At 33.2% G+C, this 27,778-nt stretch overlaps 4 protein-coding genes and 2 long non-coding RNA genes across 9 annotated transcripts; 3 read left to right on the top strand and 3 right to left on the bottom strand.

Annotated features, from left to right (window-relative positions):
- Window positions 1-2,735: 2,735 nt before the first annotated feature.
- On the top strand, window positions 2,736-7,328 carry LOC146938010 (tryptophan synthase beta chain 1-like). The gene is made up of 5 exons (XM_085752062.1): window positions 2,736-3,131; window positions 4,342-4,698; window positions 5,414-5,856; window positions 6,094-6,188; window positions 6,934-7,328. Exons 1-5 carry the CDS (start codon window positions 2,802-2,804, stop codon window positions 7,107-7,109), a joined length of 1,401 nt encoding a protein of 466 aa, XP_085608188.1. The 5' UTR covers window positions 2,736-2,801; the 3' UTR covers window positions 7,110-7,328.
- A 1,024-nt stretch (window positions 7,329-8,352) lies between these two features.
- On the top strand, window positions 8,353-11,894 carry LOC146938009 (uncharacterized). Its single transcript, XR_015031094.1, has 2 exons — window positions 8,353-10,784; window positions 10,865-11,894. It is a non-coding gene; the product is annotated as an uncharacterized LOC146938009 (long non-coding RNA).
- LOC146938008 (glucose-6-phosphate/phosphate translocator 1, chloroplastic-like) lies at window positions 10,273-14,803 on the bottom strand. Its single transcript, XM_085752069.1, has 5 exons — window positions 14,113-14,803; window positions 13,198-13,423; window positions 12,663-12,885; window positions 11,680-11,893; window positions 10,273-10,624 (listed from the first exon to the last, which is right to left on the bottom strand). The coding sequence occupies exons 1-5, from the start codon at window positions 14,632-14,634 to the stop codon at window positions 10,613-10,615; spliced, it is 1,197 nt and encodes a 398-aa protein (XP_085608195.1). The 5' UTR covers window positions 14,635-14,803; the 3' UTR covers window positions 10,273-10,612.
- A 3,865-nt stretch (window positions 14,804-18,668) lies between these two features.
- LOC146938007 (uncharacterized) lies at window positions 18,669-19,290 on the top strand. The gene has a single exon (XM_085752068.1). The coding sequence runs from the start codon at window positions 18,684-18,686 to the stop codon at window positions 19,179-19,181; it is 498 nt and encodes a 165-aa protein (XP_085608194.1). The 5' UTR covers window positions 18,669-18,683; the 3' UTR covers window positions 19,182-19,290.
- Window positions 19,291-20,502: 1,212 nt separating this feature from the next.
- LOC146938006 (uncharacterized) lies at window positions 20,503-21,029 on the bottom strand. The gene is made up of 2 exons (XR_015031093.1): window positions 20,893-21,029; window positions 20,503-20,739 (listed from the first exon to the last, which is right to left on the bottom strand). It is a non-coding gene; the product is annotated as an uncharacterized LOC146938006 (long non-coding RNA).
- A 1,872-nt stretch (window positions 21,030-22,901) lies between these two features.
- LOC146938005 (uncharacterized) lies at window positions 22,902-27,778 on the bottom strand. Of its 4 annotated transcripts, none has more exons than XM_085752063.1 (12): window positions 27,512-27,778; window positions 27,005-27,038; window positions 26,763-26,919; window positions 26,575-26,675; window positions 26,167-26,331; window positions 26,006-26,068; window positions 25,675-25,712; window positions 25,254-25,569; window positions 24,847-25,019; window positions 24,634-24,738; window positions 24,349-24,460; window positions 22,902-24,027 (listed from the first exon to the last, which is right to left on the bottom strand). In XM_085752063.1, exons 8-12 carry the CDS (start codon window positions 25,264-25,266, stop codon window positions 23,594-23,596), a joined length of 837 nt encoding a protein of 278 aa, XP_085608189.1. In that variant the 5' UTR covers window positions 25,267-25,569; window positions 25,675-25,712; window positions 26,006-26,068; window positions 26,167-26,331; window positions 26,575-26,675; window positions 26,763-26,919; window positions 27,005-27,038; window positions 27,512-27,778; the 3' UTR covers window positions 22,902-23,593. The 4 variants fall into 4 exon arrangements, with proteins under 4 accessions (XP_085608189.1, XP_085608191.1, XP_085608190.1 ...); XM_085752065.1 differs by having other exon boundaries at window positions 26,016-26,068; XM_085752064.1 differs by having other exon boundaries at window positions 26,167-26,302.

Raw genomic sequence — 27,778 nt, 5'->3', positions numbered from 1 at the left:
TAAAACCAAAACGAGGCATATTTGCAGGGACTAAAACCATATTTTAGTCTATATTCAATTGTTAAAGGAATGCATATCATATATAACAAAGTTATTGACTTAACAATGCTGCATAAATACTTATTCAAAGCTGCGTAAATACAGTCTAAATGGTTAAAGAATTCAAAAACATTTGATATATGGAAACTTTTCGGTAGGTCACCCATCTAAAGATTACTTCAAGTCAAGCACGCTTAATTATGGAGTTCTTACAGAATGGACTATCAAAAAGAAGATGCATCTTGTTGATATAAATAGTACCAAACAATTCTTATAAGTCTTCCTTCAACCATGCAGTCTCATACCTGCACGACCTCAGGATCCCTCTCATTCCGGTGTGATTCGGTTCGTCTAGAGGTTTTCAGAAGCCGCTTAGTGTCGTGTCTTGTGCACCGGCGACCACTCCCCGTCCTCATCACCTTTGGGTGTTACAGTTGGAATATTGGATCCGCAAATTTTCACTTTTCAATACTTACTTTGTGTGAATTTAAAATAACAAGAAAGAAAGGAAAAAAAAGTTGATTAAGTGAATTTGAGCATTGATTGATTCAGTGAATTTGAGCATTGATTGTTGAAAAATAGTCTTACTTTTATGCAAATTTGCAAATATATTTGATTATTAGAAAAGATCGATTTAGTGAATTTGAATAAACATAGCCATGTTTCAAATGAGGAAGATACATATGAATAGTTTGCTAAAAAGAAGATATGCATGAATATTGAATACCCCATGCATCATGAAATATATTTCATTCACAAAATATTTTACGCGTGTATCTAATTAATATCTTGGCTAAACTGTATTTTTCGTCCCCTAAGTTTTAAAATGTTGCGATTTTGGCCCTACATTAAAAAAAGGTAAAACTGACCCCCCATATTTAGAGAAATATGCTCTTTTGACCCCTAACATAAGGGAAATATGATCTTTTAACCCCTTATCTTCTCAAAAAGTTGCGATTATGACCCCTGTTTTGGGACACGTAGCGTCTTCTCAACAATTTTGGGACGAAAGGGGACAAAATTACCATTTTTTTAAATAGAGGACCAAAACCACAACATTTTGAACCTTAGAGGACAAAAAATGCAGTTTAACCTAATATCTTATGTTTGTTTTTGTCGGTCTTAGGTTGTGTCAATTGAACATTCATAATCATACTATTCTTTATTGTTGATCAGCTGTTAACGCGTTAATGTAGTAGCTATTAAAGTGTTAATGAAATATATTGTTTCAATTTTCCAAAAAAAAACCAATAAATATATGAATAATTTTCCTATAGCTTAAAATCACTGCACTTTTCTTTTTATCCAAAATATAATGATTCTGTATTTTCAATCTGTTATCTCTATTTTCTCACATAAGGAAACGAATAAAAAAGGAAAGTTTATAATTTTGTTACAATACCATGAACCAAATTTGCAATATAAAGTAAATTCAATGAACATGATCAAAATATTAAGGGTAATGTTAACCGGTGTCCCCGGGGCACTGCTTAAGAAAACAAATGTAGTAAGTTTTGTATTGAAACTTGTATTGTCAACTCCTCAAAAACATAAAAAGTGTTATTCTTCATTTTAAAATTTCATTTTTTAAGTTCCTTAACCAGTGCCCCAGGGGCACCGGTTAACATGACCCAAATACTAAGCATACAACAAGTTGTAAGAAAACGTTTTCACCAACCTTAACGTTAAATGTATGGAAGTTCTGTTCATATAAAAAAATTGCAAAAGGAAACACCACAATAAGGTTTCCCGATTTTTATAAGTATTATAAAGAAAAGTAAAAATCCCACTATCAAACCAAATTCATTGACCAAAATAAAACAACAGTAGTGCTATTTTTTGCGAGAATTTTGATCGCAAAAGTTCCACGAATTGCCGTTGATCCAATAAAATCATGTTCTGACCGTAAAACACGGGATGATGGGTTGTAATGGAGGCTTGACTTTCAATTATATAACACTTCTTGATTTCATCGTGACTTGTTTTTTCGCTATATTAAGCATTACTGTTAAAACAATTATCATCAACAAAATTTTAAAAATAAAATTCACAGGTAAGATTTCCTTTTTTTAGGGAAAAATTTCCTTATTCTTATCATTAAGTCGATTTTTGTTTTAACATCAAAATTCACATAAATAGTGTTGAAAAGTGAAAGATTGTAAATTCAACCTTCTAAATTCTAACGTATCAAAGGTTTTTATATTCTCCTAAAAAAAAGTTGTGTGTATTCTTTAACCATTTGTATTGTATTTACTGGACATCATTATGTCAATAATTTCATTATATTACACATACCTTTATCAATTGAATAGATTACATTCAACGTACAAGTGATGAGTTTTATATTATAGTCGATTTCTGACACTCACCCATAAAAAATTGGTTAGAAGGTCAGAATCATTGTATCCCTCATAAGTTTCTTGAGTCACCGCTAAACAAAGTAGAATGTTTGTATATATAATATGGTAATAAAAAAACTATAGAAAGTTGTATAATATACAAAGATGTTTCATTTCATACAGTCACATTACATGTATGAAAATGAAATTCCCATAATAAGAAAGAATATTATCTTTTTCTTCATTACCCATTTTATTTTTGGATAGAGACAAAATCCCTATATCAACGATCAACGATAGTCCACATAATAAATTCCAAACTATATAAACCTTTTACCTTTCTCTCTCATTCTCTTGTACCAATCTTTTCCAACAACATCAAAATCAATTAACAACACAAAAAAGAAAAAAACAAATCTAACAATGGCTTCATCAATCACAAACCTTAACTCACCAAAATTACTACCCATTTCCAAGGAACAAACCAACCCATTTTCCCATTTTCCACCAAATACCTTAAAGTTTGCATCTTTGTCTTCAAGAACATGTTCTAATGTGTCTTGTTCTGTTACAAGAGACTCTTCCTCTGTTCTTCCATTGGAGGTTGAAAATGGGCCGGTTGTTCTTCAACGACCTGATTCGTTTGGGAGATTTGGGAAATTTGGTGGGAAATATGTTCCTGAAACTCTTATGCATGCTCTTACTCTGCTTGAGGCTTCGTTTCATTCTCTTGCTTCTGATGAAGATTTTCAGGTTCTGTAAAATAAAAAGTCAATTTTTTTATTTTGTGAAGGTGTTTTCTTGGATTTGGTTGTTGATTTGTTTAATTTGCAATGTTGGGTTGAGATGAAATTTTGTTTGTAATGAGTTTTGTTTTCAATTTTGGACTATTTTTGTTTTGGTTGGTTTTGCACACTAATTAATTGTTGAAATGTGGTACTGAAATTGATTGGCAATGATAGTTCTTATTTGTTGACTGTCTGGATAAACAGCTTATTTGCAGCTTCTAGTTGAGAAGCTCTTAAATAAGCTATCTATTTAGAAAAGATAAAATAGAGTTAAATTGTTTTTGTACATGTTATAAGTTGTTTTCATAAGCTATCTTGGAGAACTTATGAAATACATCCTAGGGTCCTTTAAGTTTAACGTTTATACTGGATTAATCCTTTTAGTTTTTTCAGTTTCAAATTGATCCTTTATGGTAGTAAAAGTGAACAAGTTAGTCCTTTAATTATTTTTTGTAACAAATTAATCCTTTTTTTTTTTTGTACAACTTTGTCAAAAAGTGATTATATGACCATTTAACATTGAGGTCGAAGGTAAAAAATGTTTGACACCAAACATGATAACTTATATACATTTTCTTCTTATTGTTTTGCTAATTTAATCCTAAGTTTAGAGGTAAATATTTCATCAACATTATAAATCAAGTAACTGAATGTTTTTTGTTTCAAACTAAGACTGAATATTCCACTTCTGAACTCTAGTTTTGAGAGAGATGAATTTAGAGCTGTCAACTTAGCAATAAACATCCACATTAGCACTTTTTAACTGAGTTTGATGGAAATAGGATAATGGTGCATATATTTTATAACTTAAAGAACTAGATGCACAATCTTACTAACATTAAGGACCAATTTGAAACTAAAAGGACTAATCCGGTACAAACGTTAAACTTAAAGGACCCGATGATGCATTTGGCCTAAGTTTTTCCATACAGTCTCACAAAACTTATGTTAGTAGATAAGCTCATATAAGGCAATCCAAACATGCCCTAAATATGTATGGAATGTCATTTTGTTTGTTCAATTTATCGATAATGATCAGCTATACAAAATTTCATATAAATTTTAAACTTGTAGATATGTGATTTGATGGTCAACATTTATCTATGTTTTTATAAAAGCTTATTTTATGATACGGTCATTTGATGTAATTCTGAAATAGATATTTTAAATTGCAGAAAGAGCTGGCCGGGATTCTAAAGGACTATGTTGGTCGTGAGAGTCCTCTTTATTTTGCGGAAAGGTTGACGGAGCATTACAAGAACGCTAATGGTGAAGGACCTCACATTTATCTGAAGAGGGAAGATCTTAACCACACCGGAGCTCATAAGATTAACAATGCTGTTGCTCAAGCTTTGCTTGCCAAGAAATTAGGCAAAAAGCGCATTATTGCTGAAACCGGAGCTGGGCAGCATGGGGTTGCCACTGCTACTGTATGTGCTCGGTTTGGTTTGGAATGCATTATTTATATGGGTGCACAGGATATGGAAAGGCAGGCACTGAATGTTTTCAGAATGCGTCTGCTTGGTGCTGAGGTATAGCAATTGTTATTGTTGTTCCATTTGGTTTAGTTGATGTATCCTATATTTAGTCTCTGGTTTGTTGAAAATTAAAAAAAAAAAAATGGCGAAAATTATCCTTTAAAAAAATGAGTTAATGTTAGTATGTTTGTTGTTCATGATTTCATATGAATTGAAGGTGTGTCTGGTGTATGACACATGTTGGCGATGTCGGACACTGATGCATGTGTTACCTTCCAATCACTTCCATTTTCTTAAGTTGTTATTGGTTTCTATGCGTCAGTATCAATGCTGTGTCCAGTGTCTGAAGACAAATAACCTGGCTTTAGGTTGTCAACTGTTCAACTTTTAAAAAATGCACCATTACAGCTTGCAATTGATGTCAAGTTTTCGTACTGTTCATTCACACATATGATGCTAAAATACATGAAAATAGCACAGAAATATAAGACTTTGAACAAGACAGAATGCAAATTTTGTAAGCAAATAAAAAAATTTCAACACCCCATTACTTTTAGCATTTGTAATTATATTTGACTAATTGTAGCATCGAGGACTAAATGTTGATTGATCTATTTGTAAAAAAAGCTTGGATTGTTTTATTACATTGTTCATACGGGAAATTTTGTCTTTATCTAGCATTGAACAAGGTGTAGCGATTATTGAGTTTAAAAACGTGCATTTGAAAAATGTGATCTATTCACTTATGTATCTAAATCCTGTGATATAGGTGAGACCAGTCCATGCTGGAACTGCTACACTTAAGGATGCTACATCAGAGGCTATTAGAGACTGGGTGACTAATGTTGAAACAACTCATTACATTTTGGGATCTGTTGCTGGACCGCATCCATATCCAATGATGGTAAGGGAGTTTCATGCTGTGATTGGCAAGGAAACGAGAAAGCAAGCTTTGGAAAAATGGGGAGGGAAACCAGATATTCTGATTGCATGTGTCGGTGGAGGTTCAAATGCCATGGGACTTTTCCATGAATTCGTTGATGACAGTGATGTTAGGCTAATTGGTGTGGAAGCTGCTGGCTTTGGCCTCAACAGTGGCAAGCATGCCGCTACGTTGACGAAGGGAGAAGTTGGTGTTTTGCATGGAGCTATGAGCTATCTGCTGCAGGATGATGATGGACAAATTGTTGAGCCTCACTCTATTAGTGCAGGGTAATTCTTTTGACTGATAAATTTTTATTTGTTTTGGTTTTAACCCTCTGGTTCTCAAGGGAAAGGGGCCCTAGTAATATGGAGTTTGGCCCCAAGGTATGTAAAGTCTGGTCAACAATTATTTCAACTAGGATCCGATCTCGGGTACTCCAGATTGATTCAACTTTACCTGGCTGATGATTTAGATTTAGCTTGTTCTGATTGTGTTGTTATGCTTTCAAAAATATTGTTTTGTAGCTTGGACTACCCTGGTGTCGGACCTGAACATAGCTTTTTGAAAGACTTGGGGCGTGCTGAATATCATAGCATCACTGATGATGAAGCATTGGAAGGTAGGACTACTATGACTTTGTTACTTATATTACATGATTGCAGATATAGGTGAAATATATTTTGTATAAAGTGTAAATTCCATGGATCTCTTGCCTTTAAGTTGTCATGATTTGGTTTCCTTTCCTTCCTTTTCATTGGCATAGTTGTGCTTTATAACTGTTAGAGATTTTAATGTATGAGAATGACAACTCTCAGTCACTTTTTCAAAACTTAACGTCCTATGTTATTCGTGTAATTGATCTTCCTGTAAGTTTTTCCTTGCCCTTGTTCTGTATAAGTTTTACACAGACGGATGTGGTCTAGGTAGATGGCATAACTGTTGTCAAATAGTGGCTATAGCATAGCGGAATTTTAACAAACAACTATTGTTTTGCGATACACAATTTAGTTCTAAGTGTTGTTAAATAGTGGCTATAGCTGAGCTATAGCAGCACTGTATGTAGCGGATTTTGAACAAACCACTATTTTTTATGGTCCGCTATTGACAACACTATACGACATCCATTTATTCTTAGTATCTTTATCTAAATTTTCTTGAAAAATGGTTCTAGAACTTATATATAACTAGGGAAGTAAGAAAGGTTCATATTTTTTTGTATTAGAACACCTTTCCAATTTTCATCATCTAAAATGTAATAAAATGCATCTTTGTTTCAAAACTTTGTGGTTAAATGCTAATGCTGCTCTATTAAAAGATCCAGTTACTCTAATCTAATTTATGAATTTTTTTTATCGTGTGTGCAGCTTTTAAGAGAGTTTCGAGACTTGAAGGCATCATTCCAGCTCTGGAGACATCCCATGCGTTGGCGTATCTAGAGAAAATATGTCCAACCCTTCCTAATGGGACAAAGGTTGTGGTTAACTTCAGTGGCCGAGGTGATAAGGATGTTCAAACTGTTACCAAGTACTTGAAGCTTTGAAAAGGTCATGTTCTTGTATTGAATAATGGTTTAGCTGCTGAATGGTTGGTTTCATTTTTCATACTTAGAGACAGAATTAGTTCAATTTTATTTTACAAAAGCAGGCTATAGTTAAAGAACAATGTATATTTGCTTCACCGAACTCCCGTCTTTTTAATAATCTTCTGTTTTGAATGCTGCAATAAAAGTAATAAATGCCACAAAATTATGCTGTTGCAACTTTTTGCTTGGGAGCTATTGTATTTGTTGAAAGTCAAAGTGCTATATGAGCCTACCATGAATGAGATTTTGAATCATGGTCATGTGTGATTCTTGATATTGCGTAGTATCCCGATTAAACGTGTTGATGTTGTCTCAATTGTAGTCGCTAAAACATCAAAATCCCGATTATATGAGCGTACCCAGAAACGTTTTATGATGCAATAACCTTCAAAAGGATCCATTAGTGTGAGAAGTTTTCTCTATTCCGACATTTTTAAAGAAATTACACTTATTTTTTGGAGCATATCTTTAGATGACATATTTTGTCTTTAAATTTAACTTTGAACGGCACAAAATTTGGGTAATTTGCAAGTGATATCTAAAATACTCTTATCTTTTACCAAAAAGTACTTGCAAAAAGAAAAGAACATCAACCAACAATGGATTGGTCCGAGTGATAGTAAGAGATTTGAGCTATTCAAACAAATAGTTAAAGGTTCGATCTCAAACTCTTATGTATGGAGAAAATTCGGTTGGAAATGGAGAACTCGCCTATTCAATTAGTTCCCTATTGGAGATTAGTCGATGTTAAATGGTGGTGAAAATTTCGTAAATGGTAACAAGGAAACTCAATCTTGCATGCATCCTGGGATTTAATGTTCATCTTTTGCATGACTTGGTTTGTATATATCCAAAATAATATAAATTTTTTGTTGTTTAGAATTACACTTTTAAACAAAATATGTCATTTGAAAATACACATTCAAAATTATGTGTAACTTTTTTAGGAACATAGGGTGGTAAAAGTTCCTCCCTAAACTTAACCACATGCATACAAAAAGACCTGACTATGTTCATGAACTTGTGAGATATAAGGTGACCCACATTATTTTGAAACATTTGGAAGCATGCTGTTTATTTGTGGTTATTACTACTGGAAACCTTATCCATCAAATTGTTTTATTGGAACTCAACTCAATCTTAAAAAAATATCATCCACAACAATCTCTATAAATTATAGTCTATGCCAAAACTTAGCTGCAATGAGTTCACCATTTTTATTTCCTCTTAACATGGTTTTTACACCCATGTATAGCTGCTTCCAAAGCCAAGTTAAAGAATATATTATACAAATATTAGATAAGGGTTCTTTTTGCTTGCTCTTTTCATCTTGTGGATGAGTAAAAAAAATCATCTTGTGGAGGTACCTTCATGCATAGATAGTCTCCATGAAACTGGTTTAGTACTCTCTCTCCCTCTTTTATTTTTGTTGATAAGTATCCTCTCTCTCCCTTTTCATACCTACTTCTTGTCTCTTGTTATAAGCTTTACTTGATAGTTCCTTAAAAAAAGAGTTCTACGTGATAATTTCACACATATTAAAAAAATATAGTGTACTAAATTTATCAATTATGTGTATTGATATGTTCCAAAATTAATTTACAGTTATTGTTTTAGTTGATGAAGCCAAAAGATGGTTAAAAAAAAAAATCGGTGCAACAAAAGCCGCCGGCAATATTAATACATCTAATGATTTGATAAAAAAAAAACTTTATATTTCGGGACAACTTTTTCAATGGAGTAAGACAAAAACACTAATCCTTTTATAATATATGAAACTTTCATAATTTGTCTATTTATAATTTTTCACGTGGCCATGATAGTAAAAAAACACATCTGTCTTTATGAGTTGACTCAGTTGGTAACAATATTGCATTATATATGTAGAAGTCAGTGTTCAAACTTCAGATTCTCCATTTATTATTCAGCTTGGTGAAACTATAAAAAAAAGATAAAAAAAACTCATCACCTTAAACAACAACCAATCATTTTTCTATTATTGACACCAAAATTGTCATGTACTATATAAATAAGACCGACTAATTATCTCTAAATTTCCCCTTTGATTGTTTGGCTTAAAGTTTTTCTTGATTTTTTGTACATTATTAGACTATTCTACGGGTGTGATTTTCCTAACTTTATTTTTGACTTCTCTTCTCCATAAAAAATAAATAAATAAACCAAACAGTAATTTTAAAAATATTTTAATCAAAAGAGGAACTTACCTTTCTATGTATAGAAACTTTTTCTTAATAGTTTCAACGAGCTTGTAAATCAATTGAAGACCCTTTACAATTTTATCTAATTTTTAGTCATTTAACTCAAATTTTGTCATTCTACTAAAACCTTTTGAGCTAAAAAACAATAATTACCAAACAGATAAATTTAGCTTTATTGTTCCACCTTTTATATTTAGTTTTAATATCAAAATTGCTTTCAATGCCATAAAAAGCTAGGTCAAATGTTCTTTAGATATACTGTCCTAAACTCCTTCCCACTACTTCAGGTGTGTACAAAGTATCAAAATCAGATTCTATAATTTTCTCAATCAGTAGAGCAACTCCAATTTTCATTCTAATGTCTATTTTCAATCCATCCTATCTTATCTTTGTTACAAAACTCAATACAAATTTCCATGGAAAACAAGACATTGGATCACATCCTAAAAGATTTGCCTTCCTAAATTATTTTTTGAAATCGAAAATAACTTTATACATTGCTAATTAAGTAGACACTCATAAATAGTGATTTTGATTTGATTAATTGGTCCAAACAATCACATTGAAGAGAAAACATTTATCAAAGAAATTGGAATGAATTATTGACTTATATTTTTTTATTGACAAAAAGCATAGATCATTGAATTGAGAATGCATTTATCAACAAGAAAAGGCATGCTGCCCTTTTAGAAAAGTGAAAAGTTGCTCTTTTCACAAGACAAAGTTCACATGGAAACTTAGGGTCAGGTCAAGGCACATACAAATGAAAGGGTCATAATCACTGAAACAAAATGCACCTCTGTCTTCCAAACATAACATACAAAGCTCATTAATCATATCTCAAGTTGCATCTTCACCAATGTCAGCAAACAAAGAAACATATAAAAAAAAACAGCATTAAATAGGTCACACACACATCATATATTATAAATAAAACTCCTTTATAGTAAACAATGTTTTGAGAAATTATTATTCTCAGCCTCTATAAACAGGAACATTTATTTCAATCCATTGGCATTGCAGAAATTAAAATAACAAAAATCTCACTAATCATCTGTTTTATGATAATGTTTCTCAGCAGGATTGTTCTGATTATTTGTATTATTATCTACATGCACTAAAAGCCGGATCATCCTAGTCTTACAAAAATCCAGCAGCCACATGTTCCAAAATAACCTTGTACGTTTGAGAATGACAGAATAGTAACAAACAAATCCCTCGAAGATTTCCTGTTAGCAAATTCTATTGTTTTGCCTGCAAAAATCAGTAAAACAAGGATTAATATATGCACCGATTAAAAATGTTATTTGTAAAAGAAAAACACATATTGCCAACTCCAGTTGACACAAATGGTTGGAATGGACCTTCTGCTCACCCGTTGTGACTTAGGTTCAAGTCCAGATTTCTACAGTTGGTAGGTTATACGAAAATATTCTAAGAATCTAATCAATATTCCAAATTGTTTCTAACCCTTCTTTTTCTATATTTTCCAAGGTCCTACATGGAAACTGCTTTTACTGGTCACCATTGAATCTCCTATTAGAAGCCTCAATGTGAAGGTTTGGACCAAATCATGTGCTCAGGTGTCTGGTGCAGTCGACAAGGAAACTCAGAAAGGTAAGCCAACTCATGTTGACATTGACTTGGAAAAGGAATATGTGATGGTAGGTGGCAAAGTTCAAACCAATAGAGTTAGGTAGGAATCCCAAGTATAGCTGCCAATAAAACATTGGATCACCTAAAGAGCCTCCATCTTTTCCATAATAAACTCTTGTTGACTTAATATATTTTCCACCAAACCCTTTTCATAAAGACAATGAATGAGTTTGAAATCCTATGGCAGTTTTTACTCCAGAGAGAAAAAAAAAAAAATGCCTTCCTCCACCAATGTGCTTTGCTAGAAGGGTTCACCACTTTGAGGTTCTAGTCCTATTTATTTTTTTTCCTTCCTGTAATGAGCAAACCACAAACACCCCAACACATTCCCTCTTCGTAATGGATCTTTCAGCCAATAATATGAAGCACAATTAAGGTGTTTGATGTTAAAAATAAAAAGCTTTTTTTTTCCGATGATGAATAATATGAGTAGAGGGCACAGTAAAAAATGAGGGACGTGTGAAGCATCAATACAGACATGACCCTGACATGTAGTAACAGTAATAATCTATGAAAATGAAAGTGATTGAATGTAATAACTACATATGTCAATATTGTGTTGTTGTCGAACACCAACAAGTGTCGTACACAAGACACACCATTAACCTGACTTGTTGGAGCTACATATCAAATAAAAAATGATAAGAAAGTACCTGAGAGTATAAGAAGGTCCCGAAGACAGCAATTGCGGCTCCAAGAGCATTGACGGGCTGAATTGGTGTATGGAAGATGATAATTGAAGATACTATGACAGATATACGTTTCATGGTGTTTCCAATGCTAAATGTTAGGGGAGAGATCTCATCCAACGACATGTAAGACACCTGATTGTATAGATGATAGAATATACTCTGAGCTGCTACCCACCTGTTGCGCACATTTACCAGCCATACTTTAGTCATAATATGGAGAGGCGATGCTCTTACAACCAAACAATAAACGGAAGTGGAAAAACATTACCCAATCAGAACAAGAAAAAAAAAAAAAAAACTCTTTTCTGTTACAAAAAAAATATTATTCATGCACGAGGTATCATCAATTCCATCATTTAAACAACATTAACTCATAAAAACCCAGGTACTTGATAGCCAGGCCATCGCGCGTCATGGATAATCTCTTGGCTATCAAGTCCCAAATCAAAATAAGGATGGACATCAACATGAAACATAAAAGAAGCTGAGACCTGCAACTAAAGAATTTAAAATTGGCATAAATTTTATAGCAATAAATGCTCTCGCGTATTCTCTACATAGGTTTTTGAAGTTATTTCATCTTTTCAGCAAACATCTAGAGAAATCATTTTAATTTGAAAAACATAAACATATAGATTGAGTAGTCTCGACAGGACAGGAGTTCAACTTGGCTCTTGCGATCCATTTGACCTTTCACCATATTGATATTATGCGTGTCTTTGGAAGTCGAATGAATCAATGATTTAGGCAAAAATAAAATACTTTTGCATTCTCTCATTTGTCGAACCAGAAGACTGATATAATAGTTATCTAAACCTAATAAAAGATCGTGAATTTTTTTTAAAGGTTCAAAATAGAGATGCATATAGATTTAGATGAGAGTGCAACGATGACAACAAACATAATAGGGATAACATCAAATCAAGCAGTCATCTTTTAATTACCATAAGAATTGAGGTCCAATTTCAGCGAGAGCTGTTTTATATCCAGCAGCCCACATTGCTGGTCCTTCGACAGCAATTGCAAAGGGTGTGAGAATTGCAAGGGACAAAATAGATAAACAAGCATAGTAATTCATTCCACTAACAGACTTTCCCTTCATCCCCTTTTTCGAGAAGATGTTGCGGAACACAAATGCCAGATTTGATATCATAGCCCCCATAAAACCTGAAAAAGGGAAGGAAAAAAAGTCAATGAAATCAAAATTAGGGGAGAGTACTAAGAACAGCTTGCAGCAAAATTACAAGAAACATGTTCGTTGGTGGATAGAATCTAGCAAAATTAGATAAAGTGCACTAAAGACCAGATTACTAGCCAAAAAAATGCAAAACTACTGGCACCCAATTAATCAAACACAGATTATCTTTATTCAAGTTCCATTCACATTCAAAATTCTAGTAAGTTCATCATCCTACCTCGAACTTATATTGCGCCAAACAACGTAAAAACAAAATATTATTGAAGAGTCAAGTTCATTACCAATCATATTGAAATTGAGCTCAGTCACAGCAGCAAGTGCACATCCACCAATGATTGGAACTAAAGACAGATAGACTGGCACAGGGAAGGTTTCACCCAAGATAAATCTTGAAACCAGAACACTAAAAGCAGGCTCGCCACTCTTGATGATATGTGTAAACGATACAGCAACTTTGGACATACTAACCGTAGCAGCGACATGTCCAATTGTGTGTGCAACAGCAACCTGAAGTTGAAACATCAAAGAATAAAGTCACTATCAATTCAAAGTGATAAATGAATGAAGGAAAAAGACCATATCGTTTCATAATTGTTCATATCCGTTACATTGCTGTCAATCGCAGATCACAAAAAATAACAATTTGTTTTGAAAAGAACTCCATTATGCTAGTGTCATAACAACGCTATAGCCGTTATTTGACAACACTTAACTAAAAAGTGTATACATAACATAACAATAGCAATTTGTTCAAATTCTGTTGCGCTATAGCCGCTATTTGACAATACTGATCCATTATGCACATAGAGTACAAAGGATTGAATGGACTGGATTAAATTTTCTCTATTTTGTTTTTGACTGTTCCTTTTCCTACCCTATGAGCTTCTCACACGCCCTATACAGTTTGAATTTTAGAATCCAAACTGCATAAAAACCTCCACAAACACATTGAAATATTTCGGATTTTAGAATCCGAATAAGGCGCACGAAAAACTCACAGGGTGGGAAAAGTAATAGCCTTTGTTTTCTTCTGAACTCAACCTACTTATCAATATCATCCATATATGAGTTCGAAATTGCAATAAAACAAAAACAATTTGTTCCAGAACAAAAAAACATATAAGCAAACAAAACAAACCTATCAATTCCACCAATCAATTTTCCTTACAAAAAAACAAAAACAAATTCAAACTTACAGGGAACAAAGTCTTCCAAAATTCAAGATCAGTCTTAGGAGCTTCAGCAATCCTAGTGGCCCAAGAGATCAACATCATAAGAGAGCCACAAGCAAGTGAGAGAGTTGATGTAAGCCAAGGGTAAGGGTAAGCATTCAAAACCTTCTTGTTATAAATATTAAACACAACATTCAAAGCCCACCAAGTTGCAAAATATATCCCAATTTTCAATTTCTTTGCAGCCTCTGAAGGTGTTCCTGCACCTTCAATCTCTGATCTATCAGCTTCATAAGCTTCACACTTCACCAAATCACCCTTTTCAAAACTCTTCTCTGATTCAAAATTCTTCACTGACCCAAAATTTCCAACACCAACACATGCAATATGAAGAGGCTTTTTCAATGAAAAAACAGATCTTTGTGATTTTCCACCAACCAAAGATGGTAAAAAAGATTGTGGTTGAACTAGGGTTGCATGTCTTTTCCCTAAACCAGCATCAGAACCAGTGATCACAATACCAGGTTGTCTCAATGATGAAATCATGGTTTTTAAGGTAAAGGGTATGTGAAAAATCAAATTTTTCCGACAGAAACCTTAAAAGAGTGAAAAGAAAAAAAGAAGCAGAGAAACAAAATCAAAGACAACCCTTTTGTGTCAGAGTTGAGATCACACTGTTTATATGTGAAAGAATGTGTCTTTAGGTTCTGATCATGTCCTCTGAGATCTTGAAAGGTTTGTTTATATGAAACCAAAACAAAACACTGCGAAACAATAGCAACGATTATAATAATTAAATTGATAAATAATTAAGAAGGGAAAGTGAATTTTCAATTATTATAGTCAAAAAAGTATAGAGGAAAAAAAATAAGGCAAAGGAATGATACCTTGGAATCTGATTATAGTGGAATGAAATATTAAAATTTAATTGTATAGATGCAACAAATGTTTGTTGAAAGTTAATTTAGTGTGTAACCGTAGAAACTAATCAATCTTATCAGTCGAATAGAATTGCGCGGCAATTTTTTTTTATCTGAATAGAGTATTTTAATGTGTAACCGTAGAAACTAATCTTGCGAGTCGAATAGAATCGCGCGGCAAAATATTCTAAACTAATCTTATGAGTCGAATAGAATCGCGCGGCAAAATGTTTAAAACTAATCTTACGAGTCGAATAGAATTGCGTGGCAAAATGTTTGAAACTAATCTTATGAATCGAATAGAATCGCGCGGTAAAACGTTCCCTCAAATATTTAAAAGTGTTGTATTTCTATAGCTGAATTCAAACACGTGATCATTTTTTTTTTGTTAACTCTCCGATTATAAGAGTAAATAATACTCCCTCCGTTCCTTTTTAAGTGTCTTTTTAGAAAATTAACACAAAATAACGATGTGTATTTTTGCACATTTTCTTCCTATTATACCCTCATTTTAATTCACCATAAGTTCCTATTTTTTTTGCACACATCTTATCTTTCCAATAAATTTAATATGTTATATTTCTCTCGTAACAAACAATTGTCAATTTTCTAAATATTGTGCATATTTTTTTAATTATTTTAAGTCAATATAAAAATTATTCCAACTTCTTCTTCATTGTCATCTTGCTCTTGTTCTTGTATCTTATCAAATGAGTTTTCAACTATTTCTCTCTCTTCACCTCTCATCAGCAGTTTCAACGAGTATTCTACTTTTTCTTTATTTTAAACATTCATGGAATCTTTTATTTTTTTCTCTCTAATCCGTTCTTTTACTTTGCACTTGAAATTTTTAACAATTGCTACTCGTCAAATTTATAGAATTTTAACTCTTCTTGAAACTATTGTTTGTAACAAAATTTTGTTTAAATTTGAAGATAACAAGAAACAAATTTTGTTTAAAAAAAACAAACAAACTTTGTTTAAAAAAAACAAACAAACTTTGTTTAAAAAAAAACGTTAGTTTTCCAAATAGATAGCATTAATTAGTTTTATTGAAAAAGATGAGAATAATTGACAAAGGGTATAATTGACAAATCATACCCTTAAAATACCAAAAAGACAGTTAAATAGGAACGAAAAATTCACCATAAAAAGACACTTAAAAAGGAACGGAGGGAGTAATACAAAATTCGATCATAAGGTAAATAAACTCGGATCAATAATTGTTCCTCTCAAAAACACAAGATCTTTAGTTAAATTGAAATGGAACCAAATATGGTTGTTGTTTCTTGTTGATATTTTCTAGTTTTGGTATCAAAAAATTATTTGAAGGGTAAGTGTTAGGGGACACTATGTTGGTGGGATTTGGTGATGGAGGCGTTAAGGTAAAGAGAAGTGTTTGTACTTCTTTGAAGTCTCAGTCCAAATTGAAAGTGCTCAACAACAACAAAACTCACGTGCACTCTCTCTTTTCGAATCAAATGTGATCTATCAAGTAAGGAAAGATTGTCCTATAATCTTAGGTTATTTATTTGGGCATGGACCCAATGTTTCCTAGTTTATGATGGACTGTATATAACATATTTTTATCTTTAACCGTTGTTTATGTAAAAACAAAACAAATCTTTTGCGGTTTTTATTTTTTATAAGCAAATCTTTTACAGTATATTCTCCTTTTAAAGGTCACGAGAATATTTTTTAAAGAACTGTTTATGAATATTACTACTATTTGATTTTCGACTACAATAAAAGCAGAATCTATTGCATTTATTTGGATGTAGCAATCACTTAGAAACAATTATTATCATTTGCTGAATTAATTACCGTTTACTTCAAAACGGTTGTCGGTTGAAAAATTGGTTAAATCACTTTTAAATCGATATAACCGATTTGAAAATTCCCCAAATTGTAATTAATTGCTGTTGGAGGTATTTTGGGTAATTTGAGGTGGCAATGAGCAATTGATAGGTGATAGAGAGAAATTTTCTATTTGGTTTAAGAATTAGTATTGTGGTCCAATTTTCTATTTGGTTTATATAATTTTTGGGTTTTCATTTTCTCACCCTCCAAGCCTCTCGCTCACCCTCTATTTTTCCAAATTTATCCTAGATTATATAACTTGAAGAGTATTTTATGGTTTTTCAAATTATATAATACAAAATTTATAGTTTTCCCTTTGATCCCATCCTCTACGCTCACTTGATTTAAACTAAAAACCCACTTTTTTAAAGTGAGGAATACTTTTGTAAATTTACATTTTCTATCTTATCTTGCAATTTTTTTGGTAGAACAAACAATTTTGTAGGTATTAATGTTAACTTATGTCCCAAGAAAAAAAATGTTAACTTGTGGACATTTTATTCAAAAATAAATAAAAGCTTGTGGAGATATCACATCAAATATGTGGTGTATATCATGTTACTTCACTCACTGTTTGTTTATTCATGGCCATGACATTCCTAAAAGAAATGGATTAAAAACAAACCTCTTATGGAGTGGTGACATCTCAAAAAAGATGATGGTTACCGTGGACTGGAAAAGAGTTTGTTCCAATTATGATGAAGGAGGCCTTGGTGTTGAATCTCTAATTTTTCCGAGTGAAGCTACTCTTTCAAAGCTTTTGCTGGGACTTAATGAAATCTGAGGAGCAAGGCCAAAAAAAAAAAATAACATGTGGCACCTCATTTAGGGTGCCACGTCAGCGTAAACCGAGTCAAAATTGGTCTTGGGGGCCAAAACTTCCACATGTGCAAAACTTAGGGGGCGGTTTTGTAGTTTTTTTTCTTAGGGGGTCAAAATCGCAACTTTGGGAAAGTTACGGGGCTAAAACTGCTATTAAGCCAATTTTTTATTGTACTATTTAATTGTTCCTTGCCAATAAAAGCGGAAAGACGGGCACGTTAGGGCCCGTCTTGATGCTAGTATATTAATTTTTTTATTTCTTTGAATGATATCGACAAAATAACATTCTTATAATTAAATTTGTTTAAAAGTATAATTGAAAGCTAAAAGTAACAAATAAACTTTGTTATAGTTTAGGTGATTGGTACAATTTTCTTTTGGTTGTCTCTTAGATATGTAAACTACTTTTTTTTGAAGGAAGATATGTAAACTACTATTGCCATTTGTTTTAGGGAGTTTCCACGACATTTGTAAATTTTAATTTATTTATAAATATATAATATGACAAAAGACAAACTAATTAAAGATTCTCTAACTCAGGGTCTGTTTGTTACGGATTAAAATAAAAGTGATTTTTTTTCTTTAAAAAAGCTATAACAAATATCTTTCTTGACCTACATTTAACTCTCAAAATCTAAACATATTGGGTCGGCCCTCATCGGACTCAAATTTCTTACACAATTTAAATTGTGGAATTATTTGATTTTGAGAATACAGATATGCTCAACCGGCTTGATGTACTCCAAATTCTACACAACTTTAATTTGCATATTGTTGTCTACACGACTGCACAACTGTAATTTGTACATTCTTGTTATTAGCACTATATAGTATATGTACTTTGTTACTATGTGTCGATATATCCAATGAAAAGGGGTTGTTCAAGTCTTTCAATGTTTTCTTAAATGGTCTTTTAATTGTTAATGATCACCTTTAAGTACGCACAAAATTATATCAACTTTCATGTATATTGTGTTTGGTTTAACGAACATAATGGCAAGAATAATGAGAAGTAGCTTCTTAAATCTTTTACTATTGGTGGTCTTATTTACAAATTTATTACAATGTTTTGATGCTCAGCCTGTCCCAACTCCATCTCCGAATTCGCCTTCACCGGGTCCTAATACGCGTCCACCTTCGCCTACACCAGCTCCTGTCCCGTCTCCTAATTCGCCTACACCAGCTCCTGTTCCGTCTCCTAATTCGCCTACACCAGCGCCTGTTCCGTCTCCTAATTCGCCTCCACCAGCGCCTGTTCCGAGTCCTATTTCTGCTCCACCTCCCCCTAATCCAAGTGTACCAGAACCGGAACCTGCTGCGGCTGGTCGAGGAGGCTCATCGGGTCTTAGTGGCGGTCAAAAGGCGGGAATAGTAATAGGTACACTTCTGGGAGCTGCCTTATTAGGTTTCATTGGAATGGTTTGCTGGAAGCGCCGAGTTAACATTAGAAGAAACCGTTATAGTGATGCTGCCAGAAACATTGAACTTTGACCTTACAAATTAAGGATTTGTTTTGTCCAGAAAAATTTTAATTTTACTTTCAAAATGCAAGAAAACTTCGGAAAATGGTCGGGAGTATTGTGTGTTTATTTTTCTTTCCTTTTAACTAGTTACAAACCCGTGCTTCGCACGGGGTGGATTGCTTTTTTTTTTTCTTCGGATAATTTTGTTGGCAAACACATATTTGTTAATACGCTTAAAAGTAAACTGATTCGAAATTTAGATATTACATGCATATAAATATAAAAAACCATGATCCATAACATATCAAATCTTAGATAGGTCTACCAAAAATGAAACCATTGCAAAAAAATTGTTCCAAAGAAAAAATGAGCAATGAACGAATATTGCACAAATATTATAAATCTTTATCAAAATATTAATGAAAGTTTGGTTTTCATTGGAACTATTTCACTACAATTTACTCCAGTTACAGTAGCCATTGTGAGGGTGTAACATATTCGGGAAGTAGGTCAGATTGTGGCAAACATTGAATAATTTAATTATTAGTACAATATATGTCTCCCACAATCGAGTTTCTGCCACTACTGTGAGTAGGAGATGATTCAACTTCAATTTCACATTGAGGATTAGAAATTGATATCATCTTGCCAATAGGAGAAGCATTGATTCCACAATCTCTTGGTTTTGGCTATCAAAGATTCAGCACAAGCTCTTTGCGGCTTTACCATCAATACTGAATAAGGTAATGTTATGACAGAAGTAAGTTCATAGGAAAACATGGTAGATGTGGTGCTGGAAGGAGAGTCGATCCTTCTTCCCTCTTCATCTTATGTTCTTAGCTACTTGTGCATGAGTAACAGTATTGATTAAAACATAAACAATGCCTTAAACAGACCAGAATGTAAATCACTGGAATAAATTTAGTCATATTTGTTGATTTTATCAGCACAGTCTCCTTTCTTGGTCCTAATTGTTGCAACAACCAATTCTATTTATTTTTCAATGCATCATTTTACCAAATTTTTAATATCTCTGCCCAAATATGTTTGTCACTTTACCAACCAAAGACACACTTCATATTTTAAGTTGTGGTATTGCTACACATGTTCTTGTCAAATTGATTTTGCATGATTTGTTTTCAGTTCCTTCATTTAAGTTCAAATTGGTTTCTTTAAATTCATTGCTATCAACTTATAACAGTTACATTATTTCTTTTCAGATTAGCCAAACTTGTTATAGAACTTAGACAATCTCCCTAGGAATAAATATTAGAAGTTCACCAAATGAAATGATCCATTCACAGAAAAAATTGAACACTTACAGTTTAAAACTAATTGACCTTAGAAGATTTATTGTTTCAGCATCCTGGGATGTGAATGTGTTGTGTGTTGATATATGCTGGTAAACTGTGAATGTGTTCATATGCTCAACATCTTGGGATGAAATTTCTCGAAAAGAAAGATAATTGAAAAAAAAAACAATTATGTTGCTAAAACACATATTCATCTGTTCTCATTCACTTTATCTTTCATGAATTGTTCAAGTAGGTAGCCATGAGCTCCATGAATTTCAACACCATCAAAACCTGCAATTTGCATCACATTGAGCATGTTAGTTGATTTTCAAAATGTCCCACTGCCCTTTAAAGCAACAGTCCTGGTTCTGAAAAATATCAGTATTGTACTATGATCGAAGCACATATCATTTTGGATAAATTTGTAAACATCCACAAACTTACCAACTTCAATAGCATTTCTTAAATCGAGTCTTCTTGGTGGCGAACCCGCATTGTGTTTGATGGACAATATTTTTGTAGCCATAAAGGATGTGCTCTATACTCAATGAGGCCAGCTGAGTTTTGTGGGATCTGCAAAGAAAGAATCAATTGATATTAATATATTATATAAAGGGGAAAGTGATGTTGTAACCTAAGAACTGGTTATTTCTATATATTGTGACTTATTTGATATAAAGTTAAACTTGCACAGTATTGTAAAGTCAGGGATCGCAGAAAAATATTGAACAATGTGTGCTATTGATCCACAACTTCTGGCAAATCATAACCCAATTATTAAAATCTAAGAAATATAATATGTCTAATACTCCCTCCGTCTCACAATAATAGTCTTTTTAGCATTTTTTTCTTTTTCTCAAAATAATTATCACTTTACAATACTAATGCAACATTTATTTATTTTTTCCATTATTATACCCTTATTTATTGAATTTCATCCAACTTAACTACTCCACTAACTACAATTAATAAGGGTATTTTAGTAAATAATATTAATTTTAGCATTGAAATCAACACAATTAATAATTTCCTTAATAATCGTGCACAAACTTTAAACGACTATAATTTAGAGACGGAGGGAGTACATTCTAATACCTGTTTGTCTATAAAAGAAACTTATATCTGACCAGTGAAAAGAAACTTATATCTGACCAGTGAAAAGAACAAAACATTATTCTGCACAAAGGTCTCGTTACATTCTGATTTCTAGCCTTCTAAAAGTAATTTTGAAAAGAGATTAAAGTCAATGGTTTTCCTCACACAGAGTAGTGAAATTTCTAACGCGCATCATAATTTAGCTAAACTTTTTATCAAAACCAAGCACAACAGAATTGACAAAAAAAGAATAATTGTAAGAAAAAATAAAATCAAATGCTACTTACAAACCCTATGTTTCAAGAAGTTGCGATTTTGACCCCCTAACTAAAATAATTCGATTTTGGCCCTCTATGTTTTGCACCCTTTGCACTTTTGGCCCCCTAGGCCAATTTTGACCAAGTCAATACTGACGTGGCGCTACGTGTGTAATTTTTTTTATGACTTCTACCATCGTCACCAGGTTCATATGCATATGCCAATTTAAGTTTTGTTATCCTATCAATAAAAGTTTTAAGAGTTGCTTTTAGTAGTGATATAGAAAGTTTTTTGAAGTTTTGACACAGCTACACAAATTTCGTTGCTTTTAGTAGTGATCAGCATATATTAATGAACAAATTTTGCAACATTATTGAAGTCAGAAGAGTAAGAGTTAAATACCTTTTGGAAATGACCAATTTGGTTAGTGCTGTCTACTAAATGAGAAGGTCAAAGTAAATGAGCAATTCAAATTTTGATCATATGGTCACGGCCAAAAATCAACTGGTTGGCTCATCACGTGGGTTTAGAACAAAACTGTAAGTAATATTAATGATAATAAGACTTCAATCAGGGATGGGCTGCTACACGGTTCACCAATCTAAAGGCAGAACACAGGAAGTAATTTGGTGAAAAGTAGGAATAAAAGATTTTTGTCTTGTGCATCATTTCCATTCAAAGATAAAACTGACTAACAAAAAACACATTTAAAGAAGAAACTAACGAAATATATATACGATGACTAAACTTACTACTGAAAGAAAAAACACATTTAAAAATGATTTTATAATTTTGATACATTTAGAAACTATAATGATAATACCTCGCACATTCAAGCAGCAAAATCTATGTTCACTCCTCCTTTGAATTCAAGTAACAAAGTAAATATTATGTACTAATTTTGATCTATTAGTGCACCTGCTGGATGATCCAAATTTTAAAGTTACATGTATAAGGTCATATTTTCAAATTTCAATACCATTATATGAACTTAATTCAAGTGAAGAGAAGACTCCAAAGTTGTTGATGACAATCAGAGGAAGTTAATGACAGTTGTACTCTTTGTTAGACATTGCCTAGCTTATGGTGCAACTTACATCTTGTATACATACTTTGTAGTCTTTATTCAATAAAGTAGGGAAAATCAATGAATCGTTCTATCTTGTTTGCAAGTTCTCTCTCACAATTTCATCACTCATAATAAATACTATCCATGTAAAATTTATATTAAAAAAACCACCACTGTACACAACCTATGAAGCACGAATACTCCTCGGATTAGGTGTCTGACACCGACACATATAATTATACCGACTTATGTGATTTTCTCAAATTATTAACAGTGTCGGCGTGTCTGTGTCGTGTCTGGTGTCCGTGTTCGTATCCGTGCTTCATAGTACACAACAAACAATGAATAGTTTGTATTAAAATAAACTAAGTGAAAACATATTTAGTTAATTATCTGTCTCATTGTCTATATTATTAACACTGTCAAAGTCAGAGTGTAAGGAGTAAGCTCCATTTTCTGAAAAGTGTGATCTATTTTCTATCTTCTTCATGCGACCAAGCAAATATGTTTTATCTGCTTTAATATCTTTAAAATCCTCTCCTCTTGCTTCATTGAGCCTGAATGAAGGACTATTATTACCACCACTTTCTTCTATTAAACATCCATATTTGTTTCTATAAAACTCCAATTTAGCTTCTAAAGCTCTAATCTCTTCCTCTCTTTTGAGAAGCATGTCATTAGTTTCCTCTAATGCTTCCTCATCATACTCCGCCTGTTCTTCCATCATTCTCCGATACTGCAATGCTTCCACTGCACTGCTGCTTTCTCAGCCTGTAACCGTGTGATCATTGCCATTGTGTTGTTTGCAGCAACAGCTGAAGCACTTCTTTCTTCGTCCAACTCCATGTACAAAGCCATGAGTGATTTTCGGTCCAAACGAACTTGTCTCTTCAAATTGTTTACAATGGCATCATCAAAATCAATTTGAACAGAATTCATTACCTCGTTGGAGTCAGAGGCAAATTTTGTCTTTTCTAATGGTGATTTCTTGTTAAACTTGTAAGACCATCTAGGACTGTTGTTTGTTGAATCTGAGAGTGGAATTCCAAAGAACTTATTGCCTCTTGTAAATGTTGGGGTTAATTTGCTTGAACCGTCGTTTATATCATCCCCTTCTGCCAATAGAGGCACAGTGGTAGATTTGATGTCTTCCCTCACTATATACATATAGAAAAAAAAACATTGTCATATACCATAGTTAGAAGATTAAGATGCCACACTCAGAAAATTAAAAGATTAAATGTTTATGAGGTTTGTATATTAATATGGCATTGTTAGTTCCTACCTAAGTTTAAAACTTTGAATCTTCTAATTCAACATTCTGAAACATGCGAGAGACCAATTCTTATTAAAGTCAACAGTCGACAGTTTAGAACATAATAAAAATATGCAAGCAAAATCTCTCAGCATTTGGAAATAAAGACAACATTGGACAATGGTGTATGCTGTAATATTAAATAGAGAGAACATTGTAGTACCTTTAACCTCCCACGTTCTTTTAGCTCTTTCCTTTTTTTTTGCATACAACAGGTTCAAGAGCCTTATCCTCGGGTCATCAGTTGTATTTTTCAGAGGCTCTAACTTCTCTTCCTGGATCAAAATTATGTGTGAAAAATGAAAACTGAACATGAAAGGAATAATCAACAGAGTTCTCACAAGCACCACACACCTCTGTTAGATCATCCGGCAAATGAAACATCAAAAGATTATCAATGCTTCAAAGTGTACACAAAATACGGTAAAAAAAACATGAAACAGTCTACCTGCATAACATACTTCCCTGCATAGGTTCCTGTTATCGTATAACTTTGACCTGATGCAAGCAAAGCAAATCCAAACAATTTCGAACTCCATTTCCCCAAGAAATCCTAGTAATGGCACGTGTCAGAAATTATTATCTAAAATTTTATAATCCCCTTGCGAATAACAACTGTAAATAAAGTTTACAATATACACAAGTAACAGGTTTCACATACTCTAAGTAGGAAGGAAGCTTTGTTGAGATGTAAATCCTGACAGCTCCTTTGATCTTCTTCATTTATATTCGAAGAATTGCAAATGGCACCACTTACATAAATAACAGAAACATTTATGAGGAAGCCACCATAAGAGCAAAGGCACTTTCTATCATGTAAAATCTGCAAGCCTCCTGTCAAAGAAAATTGCTAAATATGACATTTGATACTGCTTTACCACAATTTACACACTTATGACATTACTACAATCACGGATAAATGTTGAGTATTCAAAGCATCAAAATTATTTTAAAAAAATGTTACCTTCTTTAAAGTCAATGACAGACAACTAATTTATGAGACTCTAATAGCATGCTAACTGAGCAAAAGATCTACCAAACACTCAAGATGTTAACATATACACTTACGGGATAAGCCCATTTTGCAGCAATAGCTTCTGCAATTTTCCTTCTCTGTTCAGGGGACTTGGGTGCTCTGTTGCTAATTGGTGCCCTGGCCATTTGTTTCCTTTCTTCAACACTGGCCAACCACTCCTGCTTAAGTTGTTGATCCAAGGTTTCATAGGAATTCCATTGCAGCTCTTACTGACCAAAAAAGCCTGGCCTAGATGCTCCTGCAATTGAATTCCACTCAAAGCAGCAACTCTCCTGCACCATCTTCCTTCCACGCCTCATTTCCCATAGCTTTCTCACTCCAGCACTAATCTTCATTTTTGTTTCTGTACTGTACAATCCATAAAGAAGGAGATTGTATGGGGTAAAAGGAATAATAAAGAAAGAAGCAAGATTTAAAAGTAAGAAAAATGGTGATGGAAAAGCTTATAGTTACGTTTGAGCATGTCCAAGATTAGTCAACTTCATTTTGACCTGCATGATAGGAAAGGATTTGTTAGGAATGAAAAGAAAAGAAGAATGTATCAGCTGTGTTGGATGATTCCCTCTATTTTATTTTTCCTATATATCATGCATGATACCCCCATCAAACTCAAACTCAAACTACTTGGTACTTATTGTCTAACTGACACTTTTCTTTGTTTGAATCTTAAACATAAATCAGTTAATGAAAGTGTATGAGTAAAAGATGAAAACAGGAGGAATCATTGTTCCATGTCCTCATCCTTTTAAGATTTAAGAATAGATAGTTAATAAAATATGCTTACATGACATCACCTTTGGATTCTGCATAGCGAGGCGTGTTCTTTCCTTCATCTTCTGCAAACTTTCTGGTGAAATAGGAAAAAATATTATTAGATTAGAGGTAGAATGGCAAACTTGGACATAGAATAATGGCGAATCAATAATTCTGGCATCCCTGTTGTACCATTATTAGGCCAAATTCTCATTGCTTCCAAGTAATGTGCGAACAGGAGCTGATCTCGTCCTTAGATTCGCCATTACTGAACCAGGATTACATGAATTTTGAGACACCGGAGGATACCATCCATCACTTGCATTCTCTGAGCCAAAAACACAAACCCAGAAAAATCTACAATCATAGACAATCAATGCAATAGATCACAAACAGACACATTGGAGATCATAAATTTATTTAAGATCAAACATTTGTTTTTGTCTTCACCCTCTATTTATCATAATTTCTATTTTAATAGTCGACACGAAACAAACACAATCTAGATTTATATTTCTGTAAAAGAGATCTAATACTTATTCACATCAGATTCTCAACTGCAAAATCAATCATACACCAGATACCAAAATTTAATGCTACCTTTAAAAGAAGATTGCGATTTCAGAGGTGGCGAAAAATCATCAGAAACATCAGGGACATGCTTCCAACATCTGATTCATAACTTCACAAACTAATTTCACCTAAACCAAAACAAACACAATCTCAATTCACATTCAAATCACCATAAATAAACACAAGAACAAAAACATAGTGAAAATTGAAAAAACCTTATCAAATCGTCGATTCTCAAAAAATTTCATGCAATCAGCCTTGAATTCCGATAAGAAATCCCTCTCCACGTTAGCCAAAACCACCGGCGTCTCCACCACAGCTTTGAATTTCCGCAAGATAAAAGCTCAGATATTCAAACTGGAAGTTGGAAGTCTGAAATTAAAACAAACAACAATTAGTTAACACAATAAAAGGTGTTGACATCATCAGCTAGTAATAAAACAACAATTCAAATTACCTGTCGATTCTCAGAAGCAATCCCAAAAAAACTCCTGAAATGAAACAAAGCGATTGCAAATAAACATAATTAGTTTAATTAACTTCAAAAAGAGTAGGCTTTAAATTATATAAAGTATAACCAAAAAACATGCCAAGATGATAACCTTAGGGAATAAATAACATCTTTCCTGAAAAATTTTGCACCCAAAATCACCAAACAAACCAATCCACCCAGAATTACCAAACAACAAAAGCAAAAACCAAAATTTTGCACACATAGATGAATTAAACACAAAATTGCAAAGAAACAAACCAAAACTGAAAAATTAAAACCTTAAGATCAAACTAACAGATTTCTACACACATGCAACAAAAACCCCATCAGAATCCAAAAAAAAAAACGGGAAAGAACAAACCCTTAATATGCAATCGGATGACAAAACCAAAAATAAAACACAAAATGCATAAAACTGATTCAGTGTAAGACATGCATGATTTTAGATTGAAGAAAACATAAATATATCACCTTTGATGATGAAGAAGAAGAAGAACAAACATTTCTTTAACACCACATCTTCAATCCAATCCCACCACCGGCGAATTCTTCTCCGGTACTCCCTCCCACCGCCGGCTACTTCTTCTCCGGTACTCCCTTCCACCGCCGGCGACTTCTTCTCCGGTACTCCATCCCTCTCTCTCTCCCACTCCCCCTCAACCCCCTCTTTCTCTCGTTCCCGTCCTCTCCCGTTCTTTCTTTCGTCCCCCTTCTTTCTCCCGTTCCCGTTTCTCTCTC

The sequence above is a fragment of the Medicago sativa genome, chromosome 3, assembly GCF_051527215.1.
Source record: "Medicago sativa cultivar Bolivia chromosome 3, Bolivia_mono, whole genome shotgun sequence".
NCBI classification, from domain to species: domain Eukaryota; kingdom Viridiplantae; phylum Streptophyta; class Magnoliopsida; order Fabales; family Fabaceae; genus Medicago; species Medicago sativa.
Note: the sequence above shows the minus strand (reverse complement) of the source record. Positions and strands in the feature narration are given on the sequence as shown.